The 25772-nt window shown below is 44.0% G+C and overlaps 2 protein-coding genes across 2 annotated transcripts; both read right to left on the reverse strand.

Moving 5' to 3' along the window:
* Nucleotides 1-2694: 2694 nt before the first annotated feature.
* Nucleotides 2695-5313, reverse strand: irx4b (iroquois homeobox 4b). The gene is made up of 5 exons (XM_030347436.1): nucleotides 5093-5313; nucleotides 4767-4879; nucleotides 4509-4665; nucleotides 3863-4016; nucleotides 2695-3775 (listed from the first exon to the last, which is right to left on the reverse strand). Exons 1-5 carry the CDS (start codon nucleotides 5261-5263, stop codon nucleotides 3186-3188), a joined length of 1185 nt encoding a protein of 394 aa, XP_030203296.1. The 5' UTR covers nucleotides 5264-5313; the 3' UTR covers nucleotides 2695-3185.
* A 17422-nt stretch (nucleotides 5314-22735) lies between these two features.
* On the reverse strand, nucleotides 22736-25013 carry LOC115536078 (translation initiation factor IF-2). Its single transcript, XM_030347730.1, has 6 exons — nucleotides 24861-25013; nucleotides 24137-24241; nucleotides 23860-24049; nucleotides 23263-23532; nucleotides 23072-23115; nucleotides 22736-22945 (listed from the first exon to the last, which is right to left on the reverse strand). The coding sequence occupies exons 1-6, from the start codon at nucleotides 24972-24974 to the stop codon at nucleotides 22736-22738; spliced, it is 933 nt and encodes a 310-aa protein (XP_030203590.1). The 5' UTR covers nucleotides 24975-25013.
* Between the last annotated feature and the right edge of the window lie 759 nt (nucleotides 25014-25772).

The raw sequence follows: 25772 nt of genomic DNA on the forward strand, positions 1-25772 counted from the left end.
AATATCCATTCTTACTTGCAAAAATAGAGATAATGAAGTGTAAATATATATATATATATATATATATACACAATATAATGAATACAAGTATAAATGGAATCAAAAACTTTGTGGGACGCCTCCAGAATAACAAAAAAGGAATACAATCACCCTATCTCAAAACATCATTCTCACTTGTTCTAATTGCCCTATTAAAATATTCTGCCTTAAAAATATGTCATATCAGAGGACTTGAGCCTCATTACAGAGCACGCAGCAGCCAATTATCTGAGCCTTTCCTTGTGGGAAGTCAGAGCAGCCAGAGGAGGCTTGCAGCGGGGACGGATCTGGAACCAGCCCACTCCCAGCCGGGCCTCCACGTGTTAACGCGGCCCCCGACGCAGACAGGTAGACACCCTCTCCAGGTGCCCCCTTCCCAGTTCCCAAGCCCCAGTCAGATCACAAAGCCTGTGACCTTTACCTGGGTAGATAATGACTTGTTCTTGTCCTGGGGGGTGGGGGGGTTCACCGTGGTAACCGTGGGAGCGAGGCGTCTCCAGGTTGACATGTGACGGCCTGTCGGTGGCAGTTAGAGTCTGCACTTCAGCCACCTCAGAAAGCGTGATCTTCATAGACGAGACACAATAGATCTCTTTTGTCTGATCTAAAAAGTAAAGACAAAGCAGTGTGAGCTCGGACGTTGTTTATGTGTGTGTGGGGGATACTGTGTTTGTGTGACAGTTGTAAGGTACAAGTGCCCGACCTAAATGTACACATCGTTTACCACATTTTGGTGTAGGGTATGGATTGTGGAAACCTTTTTTTTATGCATAGATATGTTATTTACCCAAAAATAACACCATTCAATGAAAACTCTTTTATTGTTCCATCCTTTTCATATGGTTGTTGTTGTTCTCTGTGACTGTAAATGCCTTCACAACATCGTTTAAGATGTAGTGGTTGTAATGTCGTGCACACTAGCCCACTTTCCCTCTAGATCAACAAAAATAAGTGTGCGATAACAGCAGTAGTAGTGGGGAGTAGTAGGGGTCGTGAGCATGTTGAGTCTGTTAGAGGGCTGATCAGACCGAGAGGGCGAACAACTCCGAACCTTGAGGGGAAACAGCGGTGGATGAATGTCATTGTTTGGCCAGAGGGCGAGGGAAGGTTGACATGCTGGTTTGATATTTCGAGTTGCCATAAGTAGTTAGAAGTGAGCTATGTGGACAATAAGCTGTGGAGGACTGTGTTGGTAGACAAGGGGTGTAGGAGGAGTAGTAGGCTCATGGTAAAAGGGTTATTTCAGAATGCAAAAAGATCACAATCCTAATTGTTCTACAATAACAATTGCACTGGACTTCTCTGGTGGCTTGGTAGATGTCTTGTATTTTATTTAAGTTACTTTTATAAACAGCTAGTTATATATATATATATATATATATATATATATATATATATATATATATATATATATATATATATCTTTATTTTCTTGATATTTATTAATCTTTGTACGTTTACTGTTCTGCCGCACTCCAACACTCTCCCCCGGATTTACTCGCTTAGTTTTGCAAGAGTGGAAAGCCCTAATGTTTCCTTGTTGTACTCCACGACTGAGGTACTCAATCCCTAATGATAAAAGTAGAACAATGAACTTTAACCTTGACATATTGAAGTGGTTTCAAGCTCTTCATCTGACCCTGAACATTTACGATACACCTCCTTAGGTCTTTTTTGAGTAAACAGTAGCAGCTCTTTAAAGATACAACTGAGGTAAAACATTCATAAACAAATATACAGCAAAAGCACAAAGGGAGCAGATAGAAATGCATTTACAGTCCTTGACAATAGGAGCCTGCCCAGCGTTGAGCAGGAGAAAGTAAACTTCAAGAGGGAAAAAAAGTAAAGATGTCATTATTTATCATCTCAAATCTGACTTATTTATGAGGCAGAAACAGAATGAAATTCTCGGTTGAATTTGTCCTGAATTATTTATTCTGAAATGGTTAATTCCATACAAAGCTCTGGCAGATCCCTCCTCTGTTCTGATAAATTCTTTATAAACTTTCCCAAATCAAAAAACGAGAAAGATGGGAGGTGAAGAGTGAAGAATTGTCTTCTACTCCCTTCAAGAAAGATCGCAAGAATTCTACATGTATTCATAATTATAATAATTAGTCATTATCAAAGAAGACAAAATGACGGTTGATATTTTCATCGCATCTAAAGCAAATTGACAGTGGAACCGGAGAACTAAAGATATATTAGGTCATGTGAGGGTGTTGACTAGTCTTTATAACTGAGGTGTTTGGATGCACGATAGAGTCCTAGGATGGAATCGTCAGAATACTGCTAATGACAGACGCTCGCTTGATTACAGCTGAATGTGGGGCTGAGGGGAAGCTGGAATGATTTAACAATTTAGCAGCACCTTCCTTTGTGTGTTTCCATTACTCATGCTTGGACAACAGCCTCTTTACATCTTCCTCTCGCTCAAAACAAACACACACACACACACCCCCATGTGGGCACACACACTCATACATGCATAAACAAACACACGCACATGCACACACACACACACACACACACACACACACACACACACACACACACACACACACACACACACACACACACACACACACACACATTCCCCTTCATGCACACATGCACAAATATACACACAAACATACCCCCACATGCACATGCAAACACACACACACACACACACACACAATTGCACATCCGCACACAAACAAATACACGTATACCCACAACCACAACAAAATCTCCTCTAACTGGACCTGCAGGGTCTGAATGGATCTCATGCATCAGAAGCACATATCCAGCACCTAGCTACCACGTGAAGGCACGGAGCGAAAAACGTCATGCTCTCGAATACACGTTTTATTCTTGTGACTCAGTGCTTGTGCAAGATACTGTATAGTGCAAGTGTCAAGTGAAATGCTATTTATTTTCTTCATCAACACTCTTCAAAAAGTAAGAACAATCTCTGCAGCAGTTTAGAATTAATAACGCAGTGTCTCTTCTATGTATGAAGAGGGATAGGGCCTATCCAAGTGTATCTAACACATCATTCCCTCAACATTAATGTCGCTTCAAACAGATAACAACAAAGTGCCCATTCGAGTGACACAGAAGTCTGTAAGTCTCTGAAAAAAAAGAAGAGTTTTCACCGGAAATCAATAGGAGTGTCCCGCCGCCCTGCTGTCCGTCTGTCCATAACTAAGCCCCTCCCACACCGCCGTCCCCTCCGACTCGGCCAGTGCCTGGTGAGGAGCTCGCTGTTGGAACAGACCGTCGTGGAAAACGCCGTCCACCCAATCTCTGAGCGTGGCCACTGGTGAGTCATGCCTCGTGCCGGGAGAGGCTGCGGGGGCAGTCAGCCCCATGCTGGCGGGATAGCCCGGGGAGGAGGGACACGCCAGCATGCAGGGGGAGTACTCCGGCTGTAAAGACGCAGCCTGGCGAGCAATAGACCAGATCTTCAGCGTGGCCTCGGAGGAGACGGGGAGGTCCACCAGGGGGTAGAAGGCGCTGCTCTGGGGGTGGGCCGTGGTCAGGCCGGGGCAGTCCGAGGGAATCCTGTGTTTCCCGCGCGTCGTGTCCGAGTCACTGGCGACGGGCTGCCTGCTGTGCGAGAGCTCGGCCAGGGGGGTTCCTGTCCCGCCTCCGTCTGGGACATAGTCTGTCTTTGGTTCGCTCTCTGATCCGTCGGACTCCAGCCGGTCAAAATCCTCCGGGTCGCTCTGCAGATCGCCCAGACTCGGATCTGGGAGAGGTAATCCGGTTACAGTTAGACGTGTGTGCCCTCTGATCCGGAGCCACTGTGTGTCCACGCATCCCTTGTTGTACTCACCACAGGCCTCCTGCTCACTTTTAATTTGCTCTTCCCCTGCGTCGCTGTCTTCGTCAGCGCCCCGGTCCTCTGAGCTCTTGCAGGCGCGCGGCGACCACGTCACCTTGTTCTCCTTCTTCAGCCTCCTGCGTGCGTTGGCGAACCATGTGGACACCTGAGCGCGACAGAGTGCAGAGGAGGCCGGTTATAGGACAGACATCGGGGCGTCCACAGCCAACATCCTGATCAACATGGTCAGCCCTAACTGCTCATTAATGACGTGTCTAAAATAAATACTTTCTTTTATACACGGGTTGGAGTAAAAACACACCGTTGGCTGAAGGACGGATATAGCATCCAAATTGTTTTGCCTGTCGTTATGTATGTATGTCAATTATGGCGCCCATTACACTCCTGACCACCCCATCCCACTCTGTGTTCCTATGAAAGAATTCTTCCTTGCTAATTAAGGACGTTTTTTTCTTGCCCTCTTGGGGGCTAGGGCTAGAGGGCTGTCATAATTATATGGCCTGTTAAGCTCTTTCAGACTGTACCTGTGATTAAGGGATACACAAATACAATTGAATTGAGTGATTGATTCGGCATTTAAAAGCCTTCATTCCATCTCCTCTATGCTTTGTTGGGAAGGGTTGGAGGAGGGGTGCACCTGCGTGAGGGTCATCCTGGTGATGATGGCCAGCATGATCTTCTCCCCCTTGGTGGGGTAGGGGTTCTTCTGGTGCTCCTGCAGCCAGGCCTTCAGCGTGCTGGTGGTCTCCCGGGTGGCGTTCTTACGGCGAGACGCTCCATCACTGCAAGAGTACCTGGGGGGACCATCAACACACCAGAGCGGGCAGTCAGAGGGGACTGCATAACAGCTGATCCAGCTGGACTGAAATGGTGATGTTTAAATGGCGTGGGTTACCCGTATCTGTCATCAGGGTACTGCCCGAAGCTGTACTCATAAGGATAGTAGGCTGGGGCTTGAGATGCCCCAGTTTGTGCAGGCATGGACCCTTCTTTGGAATGGAGTGGGTTCTGCAAAATAAAAGTATGATATATTAAAATAATAATTATGACTATTGATGAACCAGGACGAACCGAAATGAAGTGGTTCATTCATATATAAATAAACCACTACAATGGTTAATCCGCAGTTTATCAAGAGAAAGGTATTTACCGGACCCGATACTTTTTAGTGTTCGCTGATTAAATGAGAACAAACTGTTCTCTGTTTAAAGTGAAACTCACCCTGGAGTAGATGGCAGATGCATCGCTGGAACAAGTATTATAGTAGGCTTGACCCTTGGGGTAGGCACCGCTGCAGAGACCGATGCTGGTCGCCGCGGGGGACCGCAGAACCCTGCCCTCGTACAGTGGGCAGCTGAGAGCCGGATGGGATGGAGAAGTTCTCATGTCCATGAGAGCCCGTCCGCCGGGCTCCACACAGCCGCTCAGGGTGCCCGATGTCATTAGAAACTGCAAATCAATTACAAATCTTTCGTTAAATGTTTTGATAGTGTTTTTATTCTTTAGGTTGCGTATTTCTTAACGTCTGACGCATTCGCGATTCATTTATCGCAGAATGTAAATAAAAAACAATCGGCTAATGGTGAATAAAATCTGTCATATTTATAATTGGAATGATCAAATAAATAGTACAATCAATATAAGTTATTATACATAGCTTACCTGCGGCGTGCTAGAGTAAGAGTATCCCATATGTGAATAAGCCATGGTCCGGATCACAGGTGAGCGAAATATGGCTCTGAATCAACTTCATCCAACTAAACGTCCTCCAACTTATCAAGGCAGGGTTATGCGCAATTTTCAAACGATGCTTTGCACTTTGGTCATGCGTCGATCGGGCATTAACTCAAAATAAATAGCACCCGAATCCTTGAAGATCTTTTCCATTTTTGTAGAATCAGCATCACACACACGCACACTTCGGAGGTTGACAATGAATCCGCACAATGATATCAAATCATACAGCTCCTCGTGCCCTCTTGGTTTAAACATGCGTGCCTCTGTCACGTGGACCCCGGTGTGTGTGTGTGTGTGTGTGTGTGTGTGTGTGTGTGTGTGTGTGTGTGTGTGTGTGTGTGTGTGTGTGTGTGTGTGTGTGTGTGTGTGTGTGTGTGTGTGTGTGTGTGTGTGTGTGTGTACTGTAGCCCACTCGTTTTATTTATCAGGAAAACTCGCTTCATCAATTCCGCTCCTCGTTTCCTTTCACTTCCTATACCTACAAATAGTTTACGCAAGAGCAATTGCGCGTCCGCAGAGCGGAGGGACAGGTAGGCTATTAACAACATCCACGCGCACCGCGCGCTGTGACCGGAGGCGCGTCGCGAGCGCACGGTGACACCGCATTGACATCAGATGATTGATGACTACACGCCGCTATTAGCATAATCGTTTTGCCCTGTAGCTTAGATAACTTGTCACCACGGAGAAATCTACTTGTCACCCGCTTATTCATGAGTCTTGAAACTGCAGGTCTCCCTCGAAGCAAATTAATCAAAGAGTAAACACTCTTTCATTCCCTGGAATAAGCACCTTTAGCAGCTGAATGCTTGTCATGTTTTAATGACGCTATAAGCCGCAAAGGTATTTCTTCTCATCTCGGTTAAAGCGTCCATTTGTCTTCTTGAAACGCAGAGTTGGAGGTTAATGTAGGCTATAACAGATTGAAACAGGCGCAGTAAGGAAAAAGTTTGAAACAGGACGGTATGCTGGTTAATATTTGTTTTTATTTATTATGATAATTGACCTTGCCTTTTCCAGTCCAAAGAAGGGGTTGGCGGGATAAGTTATAGGCTGGCATTTGCCCTTTTATTTCATATTTGTATATGTAGAAGACAATATAAGAACAATCTGCATGGTTGGCTTTTAAAGGTTAAAAAAAACACATTCAAAAGTTACAGAATGCAAAAAAAAATGCTATAGAATAGAGAGATTGGAACTTTGTTTAGAGTTGTGTTGGGGGGGCATATTTACTGATAATAGACAGGATCGTAGTGGCGTGAGGGGACGGGGAAAGTTAAAAGGACACACGTAAAGTAGCACACCATGAGGCCAGAACAACGGCAAGCGTCTCACCAGAAAACGTCTCTGCCCGCCGGGGTACAGCGCATCCATGTTCCCCTGCTTGATTGACATTCCATTTGCCCCATGGAAGATCCTTAGATATTGGACATGGACTTACTGTCTCTCTCTCTATGGTCTGTGCTCAACGCTTTGGAAATTGAGTTATTTCATCAGTGTGATGGGGTCGCATGTCCTCTTGCCAAAACAAGCGTCACTCCACAGTGGAGTGTTGTGTAAAGTAACTGACAATAAACACGACTGCTTTTAATATTGCTTTCGTTGTGATCTAAACAACTTCCATGGAACGCTGTCTGAACAAAATACCTACACTACAGGCTGAGGTTTTATATATTTTAGATATAGGTCTCATTTTTCTCCAAATGACATGATCTTTGGCAGATATAATCAGAGAGAACAAATAGGATGCATAAAGGTTCATGGATTATATGCTATCCGTCTTTGTTAATATTGCATTGCTTTTATATTACATATTTATAAATGCATTCCCCAGTATTTCTTACTGCATTGACTGTGATTATATCGTTTTGATCCTGCCTCCATCTATCCATCATTCATTCATGAAGCTACGCCACAATATTTGTATCTTCTAGTCACCCCTTCACCTGGCCTGTGCCATTTTGCAGGAGGAGGTGGTCATTAATTCTTTGGCCCTATAAATATTACTGGTGTTACTTGGTGTTTGTGTTTATCTTTGAATAATAGTTTTCCTGTGTACATTTTACCCATAGCATTTTACCCGTACAACCTTAGTTCATTTGGGCCGTAGGAGTCACCTGTGTGCACACTCGTGTAGACATCAGAGCAGTGTGCTCTCAGTAACTCAACGGACCCAAACAGGACTCTTCATGAGTGAATATTTGTGTATGTGGCGTCATGTGAGTAAGTCTATGTGCTTGGTTAACTTTTTTTACATACCGGTTAGCTTGTCAGGAGTCAGACGAATTAAGGTAACATGTTTGGTAACATATAACATTAGTCCATCATGCTAGCCGGCAAATATTAGCTTGTTATTTTGCTAGCAAACGTGGCCTGTGCTGTGTTCCGATATCCAGACTTCCATGAGTGCACTTAAACCTAGTACACTATCCGCACTCACTAAATGTGCAGATTTTCAGATGTCAGTGTTGAACCAAATCGAATGGTTCAACAGTGGTGCATAATCCAGAAATGATGATCTCGACTGCCACGGCGGCTCGGAACCCGGCATAAACATCCCGCTTTGAACGGTGAACCCTTTACGCCTAGCAGCTATAAAAGGCTATCAAAGCTACCAAAAGACTCCATTAATGCAGGCTTTGTGGAAAATGCGCCGACGTTGGCTCAGCCTGGCTCTGCCTCTTCCACTATGTAGCTAAGATGGCGGCCGTTGAGTTCGAAAAATGTATGGAAACTATGGGATCGGCTTGTCTTTTATTTGGGGGGAGTTGGGCTTTTTGAGCTCCGGCGGGACATATCGAATACTCATCAGCACTAATGCAGGAGGTGGCTCTAACATGTTGCTGATTAAAGCATGTTCAAATGCTGTTGAACTTTATATAGTTAACTTGCTGCAGTAACATTTACCGTTGTTTTGTGGTGAAATACAAGAAGTGTGTTGCAAAGTGCACCGCAAACCAGATTCCATGCAGAATCAATACCTCGCTCTCTGTAAAAGTTTCAACTGAAAAACAGAAAGTTTTAACCTTCATAAAGAATATATACTGCAGGTCTGCTGTATTCGATATAATTTTATTTTAGCTAGCTATACCTAATTAACTGGGTAATCATTCAGTCTGTTCTTTGCAGCACAACCCATGACACGTGTTTTCATCAGCTTTAGTCTCAGGTCAAAGAGGAGATCAGAAAGAATACAACAGTTAATCTGGAGCAAACCTTTTTGATCCACCTTGCACTCTCAAACTGCGGGAGATATTTTGGACCATAGGTGGGGTTGCAGGTGCAAAAAGAAGACCCATTGTGGATTCACAAATGGCACGTTTCCACCGGCGGGTGCGCTTAGGCCCAGTACGATCAGGCATTAGTGTAGGTGCAGCTTCACGCAGCTCAGTGATGGCTCGCGTTTCCACCGCCGACAGTACCCTTATGGTAGGGCGGGGTTTAGGCAGGATGGTGATTGCCGCGGGATTCACTCATAGCATGTTTCACTCATGGGAAACATGCTATGCGGGAATCCCTCATGGGTCTTCTTTTTGCACCTCATAGCAGCCCGACACTGTGTAGCCTGCTAATAAATCCAATAAAAAGAAGAACAGGACACAGTAAAAAGAGCAACAAAGTAGGACGTTGAGGAAGGACGGCAAACTTTTGCGCATCATTTCCTCAATAAACGAAGCTTTCGCCATTGTCCAGAAGTACCTTGCGGATAGGCCTACTGTATTTTTTGTTATCCCCCTGTCGCACGGAGGTGACGATTCTGTCGACCAATCAACGGACGGCATGTGTAGCTCGAACTTGTTGGCACCCTTTCAGACCACTTGGTACCCCGACGGAGGAGTACTGAGAGATAAGTACGGCCAATCACGGCTACCAGTCAGGTAAAGTTCATACAATTATGTCAAATGATGTAGTGCTCACCTTTACTGAGAATAGGTAATAATAGTAATCAGGCCATTACAGATGCATTTTCAACCTCTGCAGAGTAATTGTAACTCTTTTCACCTCCCCCCGATTGAACTTCCATTCTGAACTGCCGAACTTGTCTTGTACACCTCAGTCGTTTTCTGACAAACAAAATAAATGTATGGCTTCCCTCTCACCATCATCTTAACTCGTATTTTGAGAATACTTTAGACTACAATGTAAAGATGAGGCATTCTCTTATAATTCTTTGCTTTCTGTATGCATGAGCGAGTTAAAAAATATGGAGAGTTCTCTTCAATAATTTAGTTCTCTGTTTAAACAACAACATGCAGAAGAGGCCATCATCCACTGCTTAATGGAGTTCGTTGGCATCAGCAGAGGAACTCATCAAAGACTACCAGAAAAATGATGACATTTTCTGATGAATGTAGTGTCCATGTTAACCATATTTTGTCTCTTCTTCAATAATTGTAAATGGATATCTCTACAGGCAAGTTCCACATGTCAGTGTGGAAAAAAAGTATGTCCTTTTAATTAAGTTTAACATTTAGATTTATTGAATTTGCTTTTCGTTGATCTGAAAGGATAAAAGCCAATATTTTACTGTATACCATTTACTTATTCACATTCCTCACAATTTCGCTATTTCATTTGTTAATTCTGATACAATATCTGTTTGTTGTATCAGAATTGATAGTTTTTCAGTCGGATGGATAGTTTGCCTAAAATCGAAAGCCTAATATCTGCTCCACTAAGCAAATATTTTATGAAGCTGAGCTGCCTTCATACCAAAAGTCATACTTGGACCAAAAAAGTAATAGAGGATATAATGCCTAAATGATACCCTGTCCTCATCAGTGTCAAATTAAACAGGATTAAATGGCCACGTTAACTCCTTGAAGCGCCTCTTTCAGTAACTGAAAAAAAACAAACATTTACGTTGTATTTCTTCTGGAAACCAATTCATATGTTTTGACAGGATGTCTGCGAGGAAACCATCCAAGAGGACTGAGAATGTCCTGAAGACTGTAGCGTCATACTATTGATGTCCGGGAAGCCTCACACAGACATTAAATAAAACCACTGCTCAGACGGAGCTTCACCACCAACACACACCGTGGCGTTAGGTGTCAGCCCGACTTTCTCTTGGACGCCGAGGTCCACCGCTGCCCATACCTCCCCACGTCCAAACAAGACGCGCCGCTGGACCCCCTTGGTGGTCCAGACGTTTGAGTTCCTCGGAAAAGTCCCTCCGACGTCAAGAAAGGAACGCCACCTGCATTCTCAGCAGAGTGGAACGTAGTGTTTTGGGGAGAATTGTACAGACGGAGGATTTTACCCCATTGTCCCCTAAAAGGGGACTTATTTCAGTGATACAATGGCATATATTACCAGGTAGATGATCATAGAAGACCAATTACCATGTTTCAAATAAATAAAATAAAAAGGTTTTGGGTTCACTGGCTCTTTTAAGTTACCCACCAAAGATGAAATACACATTTGTAGCGTGTCTTTTGAAGTGTTTGTGAGTCTGTGTGATATTTAGTTATTTTGTATTGCATTCGTCTCATGCAGTAATGCTTGACACGGTTAGCTAGACGCTCACAGTACTAGAAGCTATTCACAAGGGACTTTGGATTCCTGATTCTGGTCTTCCAGTTCCTTTCCTTTCCTCTCTCTTTCTCTTGCTTTCATTTTACATTTTATATCAGATGTACTGAAGTTGATGTTGGTGTTTTCTTCAAATATTAGTGCAGTTTAAAAAACAACAACATTTGAGATAAAAAAAGGATCAGCAAGTGGAAGGATCAGCATTTTGTTTTTGGAAAAATGTTTGTGACTGAGCTTCTCACTCAATATTGTTAAGAAATTGGAGCAGTTTATTGCTTTCTACTAATGCACCAGACTGTATATGTTGCAACCGTGTTTCAAAACATAATACATTTTTTGTTTTTTAAAAATGTCACACTGTTTGCTTGACTAAAGATAGGCCATTATGAAACTAAAGAATAGGGAGTACAGTTTAGTAACAAAGACGGCAAATGTAAAGATAAATTGAGTACCTTTTGATAGAATACTTCTTAACTGTATGTAGAGCTTACTTGAAATATTCTCTGTAACATCTACTAAAGTCTTTGTGGAATTTGTTACCAAGCTTTTTCTTAGTAAATTTCCCTCCACATTTTTTCAGTGTAGTTAAAAATAGAGGCATAACTGCAATCACAAGTTATTTCATCACAATGAGACGCATTTGACAATTTTTCTATCAGAAAGTATGAAAACTTTAACGTTTAAATCAATTTTAACAAAGAGATGCTCACTCAACGTATCTCCTAGATGGTTTCTGAGCTGGTTTGACAGCATGGGATATGTGCGTGTGTGTTTGCTGCTGATGTGGAGTTTTGTGGTGTTGTTGGGATGGAGGCTTTTAGCAACTTGGAAATATTTCATATGAAACCTAATTGAGGGCAAAATAATCGCTGCAAAATATAATATTGAAAAGAGCGTGTTGATAAGAAATATATGTACTATTTAAAGAGGCAATTTGAAAACCCTCATTCCATCAGATGGTTTATGGATTTCAGATCCATCTTTCTATATTTCTTTCAATCTCAATTTCTACAGATTTTAGTTTGATTCACATATATGACCAGGGTTGCTGTCACAGACACAACTGGGCCTACTGTCTCATGCTCTGTTCATGTCGAATAGGAACCTTGCTGAACAATGGGAGTCCAAGGACTAAAATAATGCTGTGGACTTTCTTCCCATCAATGATGTAGAATAAGTGAAACAGAAACACACTAACCCTTTTAGCTTTGGTAAGGGTTCCGTGGGTGTAGTGGTGCATGTATGTATGTTTATATTTGCACGTGCATGGCTGTGTGTGTGTGTGATTCTTTGTTTGAGAGATAGTCTTTTTCCATTTCTGCCTGTTCTTGTTGCATAGTTATCAACAAAACATTTTATTTTCCAGTTATCATTCTGTGATTCTAGTCTCTTCTCTGGCTTAGAGGATGACAGACGCGTATGTCTGTCTGTGTGTGTGTGTGTGTGTGTGTGTGTGTGTGTGTGTGTGTGTGTGTGTGTGTGTGTGTGTGTGTGTGTATGGACGCAGGTCTATCAGACCAACAATGTCAGAGTGAATGTCATGAAACATTTGCAGACATACAGATAGACTAACCGAGGGGCAGACAGGCCAACAGACAGACAGGTGAGCAGACAGACAGGCAGACAGACAGAGGGCATGCTGGGGATCCATTGAGCTGTTCAAACCCAGACCGGGGATCCCTTCCAGGCCAGCCGTATTCCCAGATATCACTTCCACTTCATTACTCTGTGAGTGGCCATGCATTATTCAGCCCTGAAGCCTGGGTCCAAAGGGACCGATACAGCCTTTTACCACCTCAGCTCCCCCAACGTGATCCCTGTATCGTTTGTTTGTCAATCCTTCCTAGTCTGACCAGTTTTGATTATTTTGCCGCTTAAAGATGACAGGATTTTTAAGATGTTATTCTCTATTTTACTTTTGTTTTGAAGTTTGCAAGCCGGTTTGTTGATTTTAGTATGACTTTATAATATAAACACAATAAAAATATTATTAAGACCATTTATACACAATATATACATAATATATATATTATAAAAAATTATATATATGCAAAAATATGAAAGATGAAAAGGTATCTTTACTTTTTTGTCTTTTTATCAATTACTATATCAAAATGTACATGGGTATTCACATTGGAATACAAACACACACACACACACACACACATACACATACACACACACACACACACACACACACACACACACACACACACACACACACACACACACACACACACACACACATAAACACATGCATATGTATTTATTGTTTTCTTGAACTCTGATGCCACCTTCTGGTGGTTTGTAAGATCGTGTGTGTGCGTGTGCGCATGCCCGTGTGTGTGTGTGCAGTTGTAGTAGTAGTAGGTTTATATTATCCCAAAGGGAAACTTGGTTTGCAGACAGGTTAACAGGTAAAAGCATACAAGAAATAGCCTACATTAAAACATCAACAGTGACCGATATACATAAGACACACACACAGACAACACACAACAGTCAAGTCTGGAATTCAGTATTGTGCACATTTAGCAAGGATATTGCTAAATGTTACTCAATTACTCAGGTAAAAATGAGTTTTTGGTCCTATTGCATCTGCAAAAAGGGACTCTGATTTTCCGGCCTGAGGGGAGAACCTCAACATTTTGGTGAAGGGGGCGTCTTTTACAGTCTAAAATCTAGTTGGCTTTACGGATGACCTGTCCCTCGAATATATATGCATGTGATAAAGATCGTTTTAAAGCATTGTTGTTAGCATTTAGCTTATATCAGGAGTAGGCCTACACTAAATACGTAGCAATATATACAGCCTAGCCTCTAGCCATATAAATAGGGGTCCCAACACACGAACGCGAATATGTAACAATCATATTTCCAATCTATTAATAATTTTCAAGAATCAGAAGGTCAGATTGAAAAAAAATGAGTTTTGGGTTAAGAGTTGTAGGTAGGGGGTGTGTCATCCCCGTGGTTACGACCCTAGCCCGAAAGACCCAACTCTCTCGCTGACACTGCAGTCAACTGCTGCCCAGACAGCGCTCCACATGGACTTATTTCAGAAACAGTGATAAAATTGCATAGATTACTATGTTGACGGTTATATAAGACAAATGACCACGTAAAACAAATAAAAGTGGGAACGCTTTTGGGTTCAATGGAACTTGGATTATAAAGTGAATGGATTCTAGATTTGAGCTGTTTCCCATTGCCTGATGAACCAATTGCCATCACTGCTGTTGGCAGATGTCCTATGGTAAAAATGGTAGCACATCTGTTGAAACCAGACACAATTTCAACCAGTATGTCACTGATATTGAGGCAGTGTCAGAAAAACTGGATTGGTGGAGGAACATTCAGTGTGAATGAAAGGATGAGCCATCCTGCAGGGAAATCAGATTCCTTCTCTGATCGTGGGCATAGGATGGCACATGCTGAAAGTCATCTGCAGAGTTTTGGTGTGATGTTGACATGGAATATCCTAAGATGGGAAAGCATGCATTGCATGAACATTTGCCTTTGGGATCTACTTCTATGTGTGAAGTGACCTTCTCAGCTTTGACTCATCAAAACAAAGCAGGGGAACAGGCGGGTAACATCTGCAGCCAGACTGGGCCCAGAACTATCAAACCTTATGAAAGACAAACAAGCTCAACCGTCTCATTACCTCAAGCTACTGATTAAAGGAGTTCAAACTGCAATTGAGTCAGTTTATAAATATAATAATAAATATAATCAGTAGTGTTAAGATACTTGAGTATATTAAAAACGAATGTAGGAGAAACAACAATACACATGAGTCAGGGGATACTACTGGCATGGCAACATCAAGGGGTACATACAGGGGGGGTGTAGTGGTGCCTGGAGAAGTTTCTGAAATGACGTTTCTGACATGTAAGACTACTCTTGCATATTTAGTTCACCTAAAAATAGGCCAGTAGTATTTGTACATTGTCCGTTAACTTCTGCTGCTTGACTTCAGGGAGTACGGATCAGCTTGAAATGAACTATTCCTTATTCCTTAGTCCATCCACACATGAAAAAACTACCACCTTGTAAGTAGTCTATGGAGTATATTATTTTGTACACCATCTCTTGCAACTGATAGTGTAGGCCAGAGTGCACCACCTTTATAAAATTAAGCTTTATCAAGGGGCAGTTTGCAAATATTACAGGCCTAATGCATGAATTTATAGGTGGCAAACATTCAGTCAGAGAATAGTTAACTTTGAACAAACATTATAATACCCTCATATTTCAAAGAATTGGAATCAATATATTCAACAATATATGTTAGATAACAATATTTAGTTAAAAAAAATATCAACATTTTACAAAATATTCATGAAAACCACAGTGATAGGCTTACTCTCGGATGAGTTCTACGGACACCATTGGAAAACAGCGGTTGGAGTGGCTTTATTTCATACTGCAACTCCATCAGACACACGAGATGAGAAAGCTCTGAAATTATTGTAAAACCAACGCAACGGTGTAGTCAAATGCGAAAAGATAAACCCTACTTTCAGTCATACTGTCAGATGTGGGTTCGCTGTCACAATGGCAGACGGAAAATCCCAGCACCGAATCCGTGCGCACAGATGATTTTTCTTCCCCCGGACGTTACCTCGTGGTGGGCGCTGGAAGCCCCTGAAACTAGAAAATAAAATACAAAGAAAAAAAATTGAGACAGAGAGATACTGCACGGCTGAAGAAGACACAAAGAAAAAAGTGCACGCAGTGGATGAGGAACCAGAAGATTTTTTTTAGACAAAGTGCAGGCAGTCACCCAGTGCTGAGCTCGCCCTCATAGGAGTGGATGTGTAGTGGCTGACAATTGGATGCTGGAGCCCAGTCTATTCTATCTAAAAAGTTGCCAATGTTTAGATACAACATCGACTGCGACGCAAAAACGTTGACAACTCAACTGGGGCAGCTAGGGGCCGACTGTGACACAAAACGTCACAGTCAGCCCCTGGTAAGTAAGAGTAAAATTTCGAAAAATCACACTTGCCAAGCCACATGCCCCTTCCCCTTCTGTAGATATTTCGTATCTGCATTTATGTCTGACTGGCTGTTATGGGCGATTCAAGTAAAAGGGGAAAGCCATCAGTCTGCTAGTAGATGTCCTTACCTAGTTTGACCAGTAGAGTGCTCCTGAGGTCAACTTTTATCTGCTGTGTCATGATTTGGATTTGCAGAGGGGAGCAGTTGGGCAGATCGGAGCAGCAACAGTCCCGACTGTGGATCACGGTGAGATCCAATAACTCGTTAATGCAATGTGTTTTGGAAAGGTAACATGGTAAAAAAAAAAAAGTTGATGTAATTTGGCTAATTTTTCGTCTGCTACATAATTTGCTTGCTTGTCATTGCATAGAATTGATGTACCCAAAATGGAGTTTAATGGTCAGATTCTCAAAAGACGGAAAGTAAGGAGCATGCACACTTGGAATATTTTACATCCAGTATGACCATTATTGACAGTAGAACAGATATGATGCGTATGTTAAGATGTATACATTAGAATACTATAAACATTAGCAGCAATAGCGTTAGGCAGTAGAGATTTTTTGTGTATTTATATAGTGCAGATGCAAGTAGGCCTACAAACAATTGCGTTAAGGTATGGTGTGTATAAGGATGAATACACGATGGAAGATATGTACAGTATAGACAGTAGAAATATGAATACACTATGGTATGTACAGTATGGAAAGTAGTATACATATGAGTACACTAGTGACATAAATATATATGAATGAAAAAAAAGAAGATTAGATTAAACAAATTTAATCTAATGAATCTAAATGAAATTCAGCATCTCAAAATAAGTGCAAAAAAAGCTGGAAAAAGCAGGGTATGTATATATAGTGGAATATAGAAATAAATAAGATATTTGCTGTGTGTACAGTACTAACAGAAGAGTAGTGGTGATGAAAATGTTAAGATGTTTACGGAAGAAGATATGACCATGAGCAGCAGTATTAGCAATAAGTAGTGCAGAAGTGGTTTAAGTAGCTATATATATACACAGTGAATGTGTGAGTACAAGTAATGGCTTAGTTGCTTGGCCTTTGTGAACGGGGAACACACTAAAACTTTACACTTCAAACTTCTACATGCATTGTTAAACAGAATAATGATGGCCACCTTCTCTAAAGACCCTGACACACAAACTAAATTATCGGTCGTCGGACAGTCTGGCGAGCTCGGTGACCTGAGTTTGTCCAGTGTGTGCTGTTCGATCGTCTGTCGTCAAAGCCGTTGGTGATCTTTTCCAGCCCGTCTGGGTTCTTTTCCGCTGATTGCACATGTTGAATCGGCCATGAACAAATCGGTCCGACTGCCTTTTCTGCCGACGATCTGCAGTCGGAATGATGTGTCAGGGCCACAAGAGACAAGCCACCTCTGCTGCTAGAGCTGCAATTGCAACGTTGACCGGCACCCTTGTCTCCAGCAACCCCAAAATGGTTGGGTGGTTGAACTGAATGGGATGTCCCCACCTGAGTGTGTAGTCCAACCTTGTCGGTAAAACGCATGTGCTGCTTCCAAGCCATCAGGGAGCCTTGAGCATCGTGGACAGCCCCACCGTCTCCTGATAGCCGACAGACTGAAGGGAAGAGGAAGAGGGGTAACAGTCTGGGTCTAGGGGACTGGTACACGAGGCTATGCCATCATAACCCCCCCCCCCCCCCCCCCCCCCCCCCCCCCCCCCCCCCCCCCCCAAAGCCACTAGGCTGAAGAGGGGAGGGCGAGGGAGCATGACGCACAACAGACGCAGGGCGTAGGGGCCTGGAGGGGAAAAGCTCTGACTGACTGTACTGCCGTTCAGTCATTACAGACTTTAAGATCTTTGTGTTGGGAAGGAATGAGAGGCCGGTCCCATGTGGGAGCTAGCTTCCACTGCTCCCCCGGGTTGGTGGTGGTGGTGGTGGTGGTGGTGGTGGTGGAGGCAGCATGAGGGTGCGCTTTGAGCCTGCTGTGGTGGTGGTGGTCGTGGTGGTGGAGGTAGTGGGTGGTGGTGGTGGAGCAAGAGCTTGGGAATCATCTCTTCTGTTGTTTTAGCTATCATTCATTTTCACAATCGATCAGCCATTCATTGCAAGTGCTCACAACAATACGGACCCATTACAGCAAGAGTTCTAGAAGACAAATATTGACAAAAAACAGCAAGGAGAAAAGGGTGTCCTCTCCCTCTTTGAAATGTGTCATCGTTACACATAACTTGGACACCACCTCACCAACCTCTGCTCACAGACTAAGGCTTGGAAATCAGGGCTCGAGAACTGTCACCAGACAGCGGCATCTTCGGCGTCTCCCTACATTTTGTGAGACCTTGATGTCGTCATGTATTGTGGCTATGAATGGTGGCTTTGACAAAGGCAAAGTTCCTTTCCACGAATTCCTTCTCAATCATGGCCGAGATAACCCCCACTACTAGTCTCGTTGTGGAAATATATACCGGGAGTCGGCAAACAGCAACAATCCCTTTCTCATGTCGTGGTCAGTCTGTACTTCAGATTGATGTGGAAGTGTAAGAACCAGATACGTTGCAGAATCCGACGCAGTCGTTTGAGATTCATAATATCATCTGGAGGTGCACACAGCTTTTCGCCGTGATAATATATATTATATTATATAGATATATGATATTATTTAGATATAGAGCTCCAGGACTCCCACCGGAGCACCCAGAGTGTTCTAGAATATTTACAGAACACGGCCAAAAGCGGTGTGTGCCTCCGGATGATATTATGAATCCGAGCCATAACGATGCATCCACTGTAAACACTAGCGCATGGTACCGTGGCCGCAAGCTGCTCAGGGCCACAGCCCCAGCCTCCATCTTGACCCGCCTTTAAAACCCGGCACCTTTGTGGAAAGCTCATTGTGGGACTGGCTCGTAGTGGCTGTAATTCTGCACCAAGGCTGAATTTCTTGAACGTCTTTAAATACTGTATTAGGGGCCCACTAACACCTATATAAAAGTACCATAAATAAGCATGCCATGGGACCTTTAATAAACTCCCCCATACAATACAAAAAACCGAATATTATTTTGTTCTCAACCAAACATATCTGTGATTTAAACTTCTTGTCCTCATTATGGAGGTGGTCATTATCATAAGGCTGAGTTTTCCCTTCGGCTAATTTCAAAGATGAAGCTTAATTTAAATTAGTGTGACGCCGAATTCCTTGCAGTGCCGTCCGGCAGCCTGAGCTGTGCGCCCGCAACCTCTCACTATCTCAACAGACGCAACACTCACAAACTGCCAACGTCGCAACCAAGTTGATTTTGTCTAGAGGGGAGTAACTGAGCGGTCCCTCCCAAAATGGTACAGCCCAGGTGGGCCTTGATCTGCGATTGGTCAGAAAGACGTAACAGCATTGAACTCTCGCGCAGGCTCGAACAGAGTGACACACACTTTTAAGGAATTTTACATCCGCTCCGTATCCTTGCTTGCCCCAACAAGTTTGTGCGGCGTGCTTGTTGTTTTGTTTCCGGTGTAGCTGGATCCGGTATGGTGTTGTAGTTTTCCTAACGTGACTAGTTGTTGCTAGACAGCAGGTGAAAAAACGACAACGTTTGCCAAGCCAAAAGAGCGGTAATCGCGCAATAAAAAAATGAACGCCATTAAAATTGGCTTGTGTTAACGCCATTATTAACGCGTTAAAGTGAGGGCACCAATTTTTATTTTATTTTATTTACATGAATTGGCATTTGGGGCCCAGGTGAATGAAAAAAACTATGTACGTCAAACATCGGATGGGACCCAACCAAGTTCACATTGATTGACATCCCACTTGGGAGAAACCACAGCTTTGACCCAGCGCAGGTGAATTTAAACAAAGTATTACACACCTCAGTGTGATGTAACACCGATGAGGACTTGGTTGTGTCCCATCAGATGTTTGACTACTTTGTTTAAATTCACCTTGGCTCAGACAAAGCTGGGGTTTCACTCCTGTGTGATGTCACATCGATGTGGACCTGGTCGGGTCACTTCAGATATTTGACGTATACTTTGTTGAATCCACCTGGGCCCAGACAAAGAATGTACGTCAAACATCGGATGGGTCCAGACCAAGTCCACATTGATGTGACATCACACTGGAGTGAAACCACAGCTTTGTCCCAGACAAGGTGAATTTAAAAAAAGTATTACACAGCTCAGTGTGATGCAACACCGATGAGGAATTGGTTGAGTCCCATCATATGTTTCAATACTTTGTTTAAATTCACCAGTGCTGTGTTCCAATTTCCAAACTATCAGTACTCACTATACTTAGTTTGAGTACGTAGGCCGTTCCAATTAAGATCGGGCGAAAATGAGTGTACTGAAAGGACCCGGATGGTGTACTCAAAACGGCCAAACCTCGGAGTGTGGGTAAATACCAAGCCCCCAGGAACAGTGCATACTTCCGCAATCCACCAGTGCTCAGCGGTCAAGCCTTGTATTGCAGCTGTTTAAGCTGACTGTGGACGGGTCCCTCTATTCAAGGGGCCCAGAGGTAGATATCTCCGTTCACTCCAGTACAAGTGGGGAACAGGAATGTGTCTCCGCAAAAAATGACTGGATATCAATCCAAGGCTCATAATTACCTTTATGTACTAAAATTTTTTAATTTTTCTCTTTTCAAAACGCCACCTCAAGCGTTTCATTAGCCGTTTTATGTTATTATTTTTTGCTGGAGGAGGAACGGGTGGGCAGCTGAAAGGAGTCGTAGTGAAACAAATGTTGTTCGGCCCGGCATTCGAGAGGGCCTAGTGCATGGCACCATTAACTTCTCGTGTCCAAGGTTTTTCCTACTACTAAAGGTTGGGTATGAGATTTGCGAAACGCCAGCAGATTTTGAAAACACACAACTCAAATGGTCCTACCCCCTCTCCTTCAACGCTGACTCTGACTCCACCCATTCCAAGTACATGGAAGCGCAATCATGCACGAGTACGAACACAGACGCGCGAGAGCGAGCCAGGCTAGCTAGGTTGGAGTTTAGGGATGTCTTCTAGTGCTAGGTCCAGATGTGGATTAGCTAGTTAGCTAGCTCCAGTAGCTACCGCAGGATAATAACAAACAGAAGCTTGCTCTGGGTCACAAGCTTTGAGTACGTGCACGAAGAGTTCACGCGCGGACCGTTTGATTGACGTACTTACTGTCCAATGCCACTCGGTGGTTCTGGAAATCATTGGCTGGAGTTTTTCGAGCCCTGCCCGTTCCACAGATGATTGACTTGTTTAATTTTCATGTCAGAACTTCTAACTTAGTGGCTGTAAGTGGGTTATGATAAGGATTTCTAGTAATTTTGCAAAATTGGCCAAAAAAGAGAATTCCATACCCAACCTTTAACATGAATGACGTTGAAGGTTTTTAGGTGCTGTGGTGACTTTTTATCACCAAAAGTGATAAAGGGATTTTTACACTGGTTCAGCTGCTGCTCAATGACTCTCACGTTGCTCTGCTTGCGATCATTGCGATTCAGCATTTATTGATCCATTTATTAAAGATCCAAAGACAAAGAACGGGTGCATTACAGTATCATTTTCATAATATTGTTAATAGCCTCATAAACATTTCAGTTGTGTAAGTATTACATTTTTCATTTGCTTGTTTAGCTATGTATGACAGTTAACAATGTTGGTGTAGGCCCATTACAAATATTTATGTGGGTAGGCTACTCCAACCTCGTTGCAGATTGATATGTAACCATTTATTTGTATATAAATTATTGAAAGCATTTTTCGTAAATAGTTGGATGGAATCTGTTTCTTAAGCAATAACATTGAACTGTATTGTTTTCTAGGCCAACATACATTTACTATGTTGTTGGTATTATATGTTATATGGAGCAATCTGTCATATTTATGAAGCTAACTTACAATGCTAACAATGCTAAAGAACAAGAATATTTCTGCATCCGGTACGTCATGACTAGGGCGTGGCTAGGCTCCCATGATGCGGAAGCATATCTCTCCTTGATGTTGCCCTGCGCCGTTTACATAGGAATGAATGGGCGCCATTTCGGAATCTGGTTTCCATTCTATAATATGTCCATGGAAAATGCACACTTTTCGTACTCAGCGGCAGCCATCTTAGCTACGGGAAGAGGCGGAACCAGGCTGAGCCAACATCGGCGCATTTTCCACATAGCCTGCATTAATGGAGTCCTTTTCTCTTTTTTTTTCTTTTATAGCTTTTTATAGCTACTATGCGTAAAGAGTTCACCGTTCAAAGCGGGATAATTATTGTGGGGGAGAGCCACGGCGGCAGTCGCGATCGTAACTTCCGGTAAGTGCACCGCGGAGTATTCGATTTGGAACGACACTGACATCTGAAAATCAGCGCACTTAGTGAGTGTGGATAGTGTACTAGGTTTAAGTGTAATTGTGGAAGTTTGGCTTGGCTATCGGTACACAGCACAGGGCTCAGACAAAGCTGTGGTTTCACTCCTGTGTGATGTCACATCGATGTGGACTTGGTCGGGGTGCCATCAGGTCTGTACAATGGTGCCGTAATGCATTTTATCGTGCATAATATTTATTTGTGTTTTTTGCATGATAAATAGATATTTTTCTTTCTTCTTTTTTTTTTACAGGACATACGCCCCACACTTGAACAGGGCAGCCACACTTGGCAGGCGCCCCTTCAACCTGAGGTTCAGCCACTTGTTGAACCGATGCCTGATACCCTTCCCCTCAGCCTCCTGTTTGGCTTCTACTTCCTCCTCAGCCTTGTTGACAAGCTCTTCATGTTCACGGTTGTTCTGGGGGCTGTTGGTAGCGCGTTCGGCCCAGGCCATCTTTATGCGTCCGAAGGGGTTCCGGCGTGAAGGGCGGCCCAAAGGCCTCTCCTCCTCCTGATCCGGCAGGGTGGTGGTTAGTGTTTCAACCCTCTGCCTTCGTATTCCCCTCGCCCAGACCCTCACGTTCCCCATGACCTGGGACAGATCCTTTCTTGGGGGCGTGTCTGCTGTCGGAGACAGTGAGACAGTCGGTCAGTCAATTTTGTGATTATGCTGACATATAAAACTCAAGAGATAAATGCAAACCACACACACACACACACACACACACACACACACACAAGCAGGTGAACACAACACTGCAGCGAGCTCACCAGGTTCATGGGGCATCTGGCCTGGGGCCGGGGCGGTCTGGCCTGGGGCCGGGGCGGTCTGGCCAAGGAAGGGGTTGCGTGAAGGGCGGCCCAGAGGCTTCTCCTCCTCCTCATCCAGCCGGGGTGCTGGTTCAACCCTGTTGTTTCTGAGTCCCCTCGCCCACACCCTCATGGTCCCCATGGCCTGGGCCAGGTCCTCTCTGGGGGGCCAGACTCTGGGAGGCAGCCAGGCCCCCAAAGGGCCTGAGCCCTCTCCCTGGTGTTGGGGTCCTGTCAGAAATGAACGACAAAATTGTATTCAATGATGACCATAGTGACTGTTGTGTGTTTGTTGCTGTTGTGGGATGTATTTTAGTGACTGTTAATGTGAGAGTCGTCAGTCAATGTTTCGTGATTATGCCGACATAAAACTCAAAAGACAAATGCAAACCACACACACACACACACACACACACACACACACACACACACACACACACACACACACACACACACACACACACACACACACACACACACACACACACAGCAGGTAAACACACACAAAAGCAGGTACACACAGAAAAACATGTAAACACAACAATGCAGTGAGCTCACCAGGTTCATGGGGGGTCTGGCCTGGGTCCATGGGGGTCCGGCCTCGGTCCGGGGAGGTCTGGCCTGGGTCCGGGGAGGCCTGGCCTGGGTCCGGGGGGGTCTGGCCCGGGTTCGGTGCTGACAGCTCGCACTCTGCGACCAATATCGGGTCGTCCCCCTCCTCATTTGCCTCCAACCATCTGTTCACCATCTAGGACTCAACACACCGCGTCAGGATAAACACGAACCGACCCTGAAGACCCACGACAGGAAACCAAAAGACGTCTCAGTCGCTCACCTGTCTCATATGTTCTTCCCCATCGGACGAGGAGGACACCGGGTAGGGGGGGGAGGAGTCCGAAGAGGGGGAGGAGGAGTCCGGATAGGGGGAGGCCTCTTTCCCCTGTCGGAAGGAGATCATCACCGTTAGGTTTGCTCACCCCTCTCTTCTCCATCCATCTCTTCGCTCACTCACTTGGCTAACTTGGCTCAGTGGCCGCTGTGCTTGCTCTCTGATCCCCAGGTAGCTGGGGATCAGAGACGGGGTAACCCCAGCTGGCTTATATAGAGGAGCGCGGCCCTGTGATGTCAGAGGGCCGCCGGGTTCCGTTGGCCAGGGGATTCAGGTGACGTAGTCGCGGTGACGGAATGTTTGGGTATACATTCTAATGAAAATGGCTAAAATATGCTGAAGCATAAATCAATCATTTTGATGTTTTTCCAATAGAAAAAGTTAAAGAAAAAACATGTCTAAACATATTTATATATCATATATATATATGTTATATATTTTCTATAAAGTACTGATATTAAATGTGTTAAATCGAGTGTGTGTGCATGCATGCGTGCTTGTTTGTGTGTGTGTGTGTGTGTGTGTGTCTGAAATTCTTTAAAAAGAAAAGTCAGTTTGACCTTAACTTAATCTAATCATGTACAACCAACAGTTTTTAAAGAATACAAATGTACATCTGCACACTAAAAGTGTGCGTGTGAGGTTGGTGTGCGTGTCTGTCCGTCCTCACCTGGCCCAGACGCTGTTCTGATGGGGGCGAGGAGGAGTCACCACCTAGGGTCTCCTGTTCTCCCTCATGTCCGTCAATTCCACTAGTCATCACCATAGTGAATCTCTCAGGCATCTCCTAACAAGTTCAACGCTATGACCCCTCTGTCGCTGCTGTCTGATCCCCACTGAGCACTGGACTGAGGAGCGGTGGCTTATATAGAGGCGGTGATGTCACAAAGGCCTGCAGGGTTCCGCTGGCCTGAGGTGTCCCCTGATGTTGATTCGTTGTCGCAGGCGACAGGATTTTTTTGATTGCACTCTTTAGAATTTGCCTTTTAATAACTCAAATGGAAACCACAGAAATACGAATACGACTTTCATACAAAAAGTTGACAAAAACACACCTAAAGTCAGCATTTGAAATTGGTTCGCCCAAGTCCATAAGCTGTGTCCAAGTCTATACGTTTTATACCCAAACATTTCCATAAACACTCAATGTGGGGCCAGGAAGTGTGTGTACGTTAAAACCACATTTCTAAAAGCGTGTGTGTGTCTGTAGATGTATGTGCGCCTGTGTGTGTGTGTGTGTGCCTGTATATAGTTGTGTGCCTGTGTGTATATAAATGTGTGTGTTCGTTAATACCACATTTCTAATCGCGCTTGTGTGTGTGTGTGTGTGTGTGTGTGTGTCCCCTCTCCAGCAACACAGGGTCAAGCTGAACAGCCAGGTGGCCTTGCACCAGGTGTACCAATACGCCAGCAAGTACTACGATTGGCTGAGCGCTCCCTGAAACACAGCGCCCGATTGGCTGGAGTTGATTTAGATTGGGTTCCACGCTGCGTCAGAGCCCCATTGGCTGGCATTTCAGGCACTGTTGAAGTGTGTGCAAAGGATCAAGGGAAGTACTCACATAGGAGCCTGTCTGTCTGC

This window comes from Gadus morhua, chromosome 22 (assembly GCF_902167405.1).
Source record: "Gadus morhua chromosome 22, gadMor3.0, whole genome shotgun sequence".
NCBI lineage: Eukaryota > Metazoa > Chordata > Actinopteri > Gadiformes > Gadidae > Gadus > Gadus morhua.

Coding starts and splice junctions, on each gene's coding strand:
- LOC115536078 (XM_030347730.1), bottom strand. CDS start 24,974: ATGCCTGAGAGATTCACTATGGTGATGACTAGTGGAATTGACGGACAT. Junction 24,242..24,860: donor CAGAACAGCGTCTGGGCCAG/GTGAGGACGGAC, acceptor TCCTTCCGACAG/GGGAAAGAGGCCTCCCCCTA. Junction 23,533..23,859: donor CCAGACCCCCCATGAACCTG/GTGAGCTCACTG, acceptor CATTTCTGACAG/GACCCCAACACCAGGGAGAG.
- irx4b (XM_030347436.1), bottom strand. CDS start 5,263: ATGGACATGAGAACTTCTCCATCCCATCCGGCTCTCAGCTGCCCACTG. Junction 4,880..5,092: donor CATCTGCCATCTACTCCAGG/GTGAGTTTCACT, acceptor TTTATTTTGCAG/AACCCACTCCATTCCAAAGA. Junction 4,666..4,766: donor TACCCTGATGACAGATACGG/GTAACCCACGCC, acceptor TGGTCCCCCCAG/GTACTCTTGCAGTGATGGAG.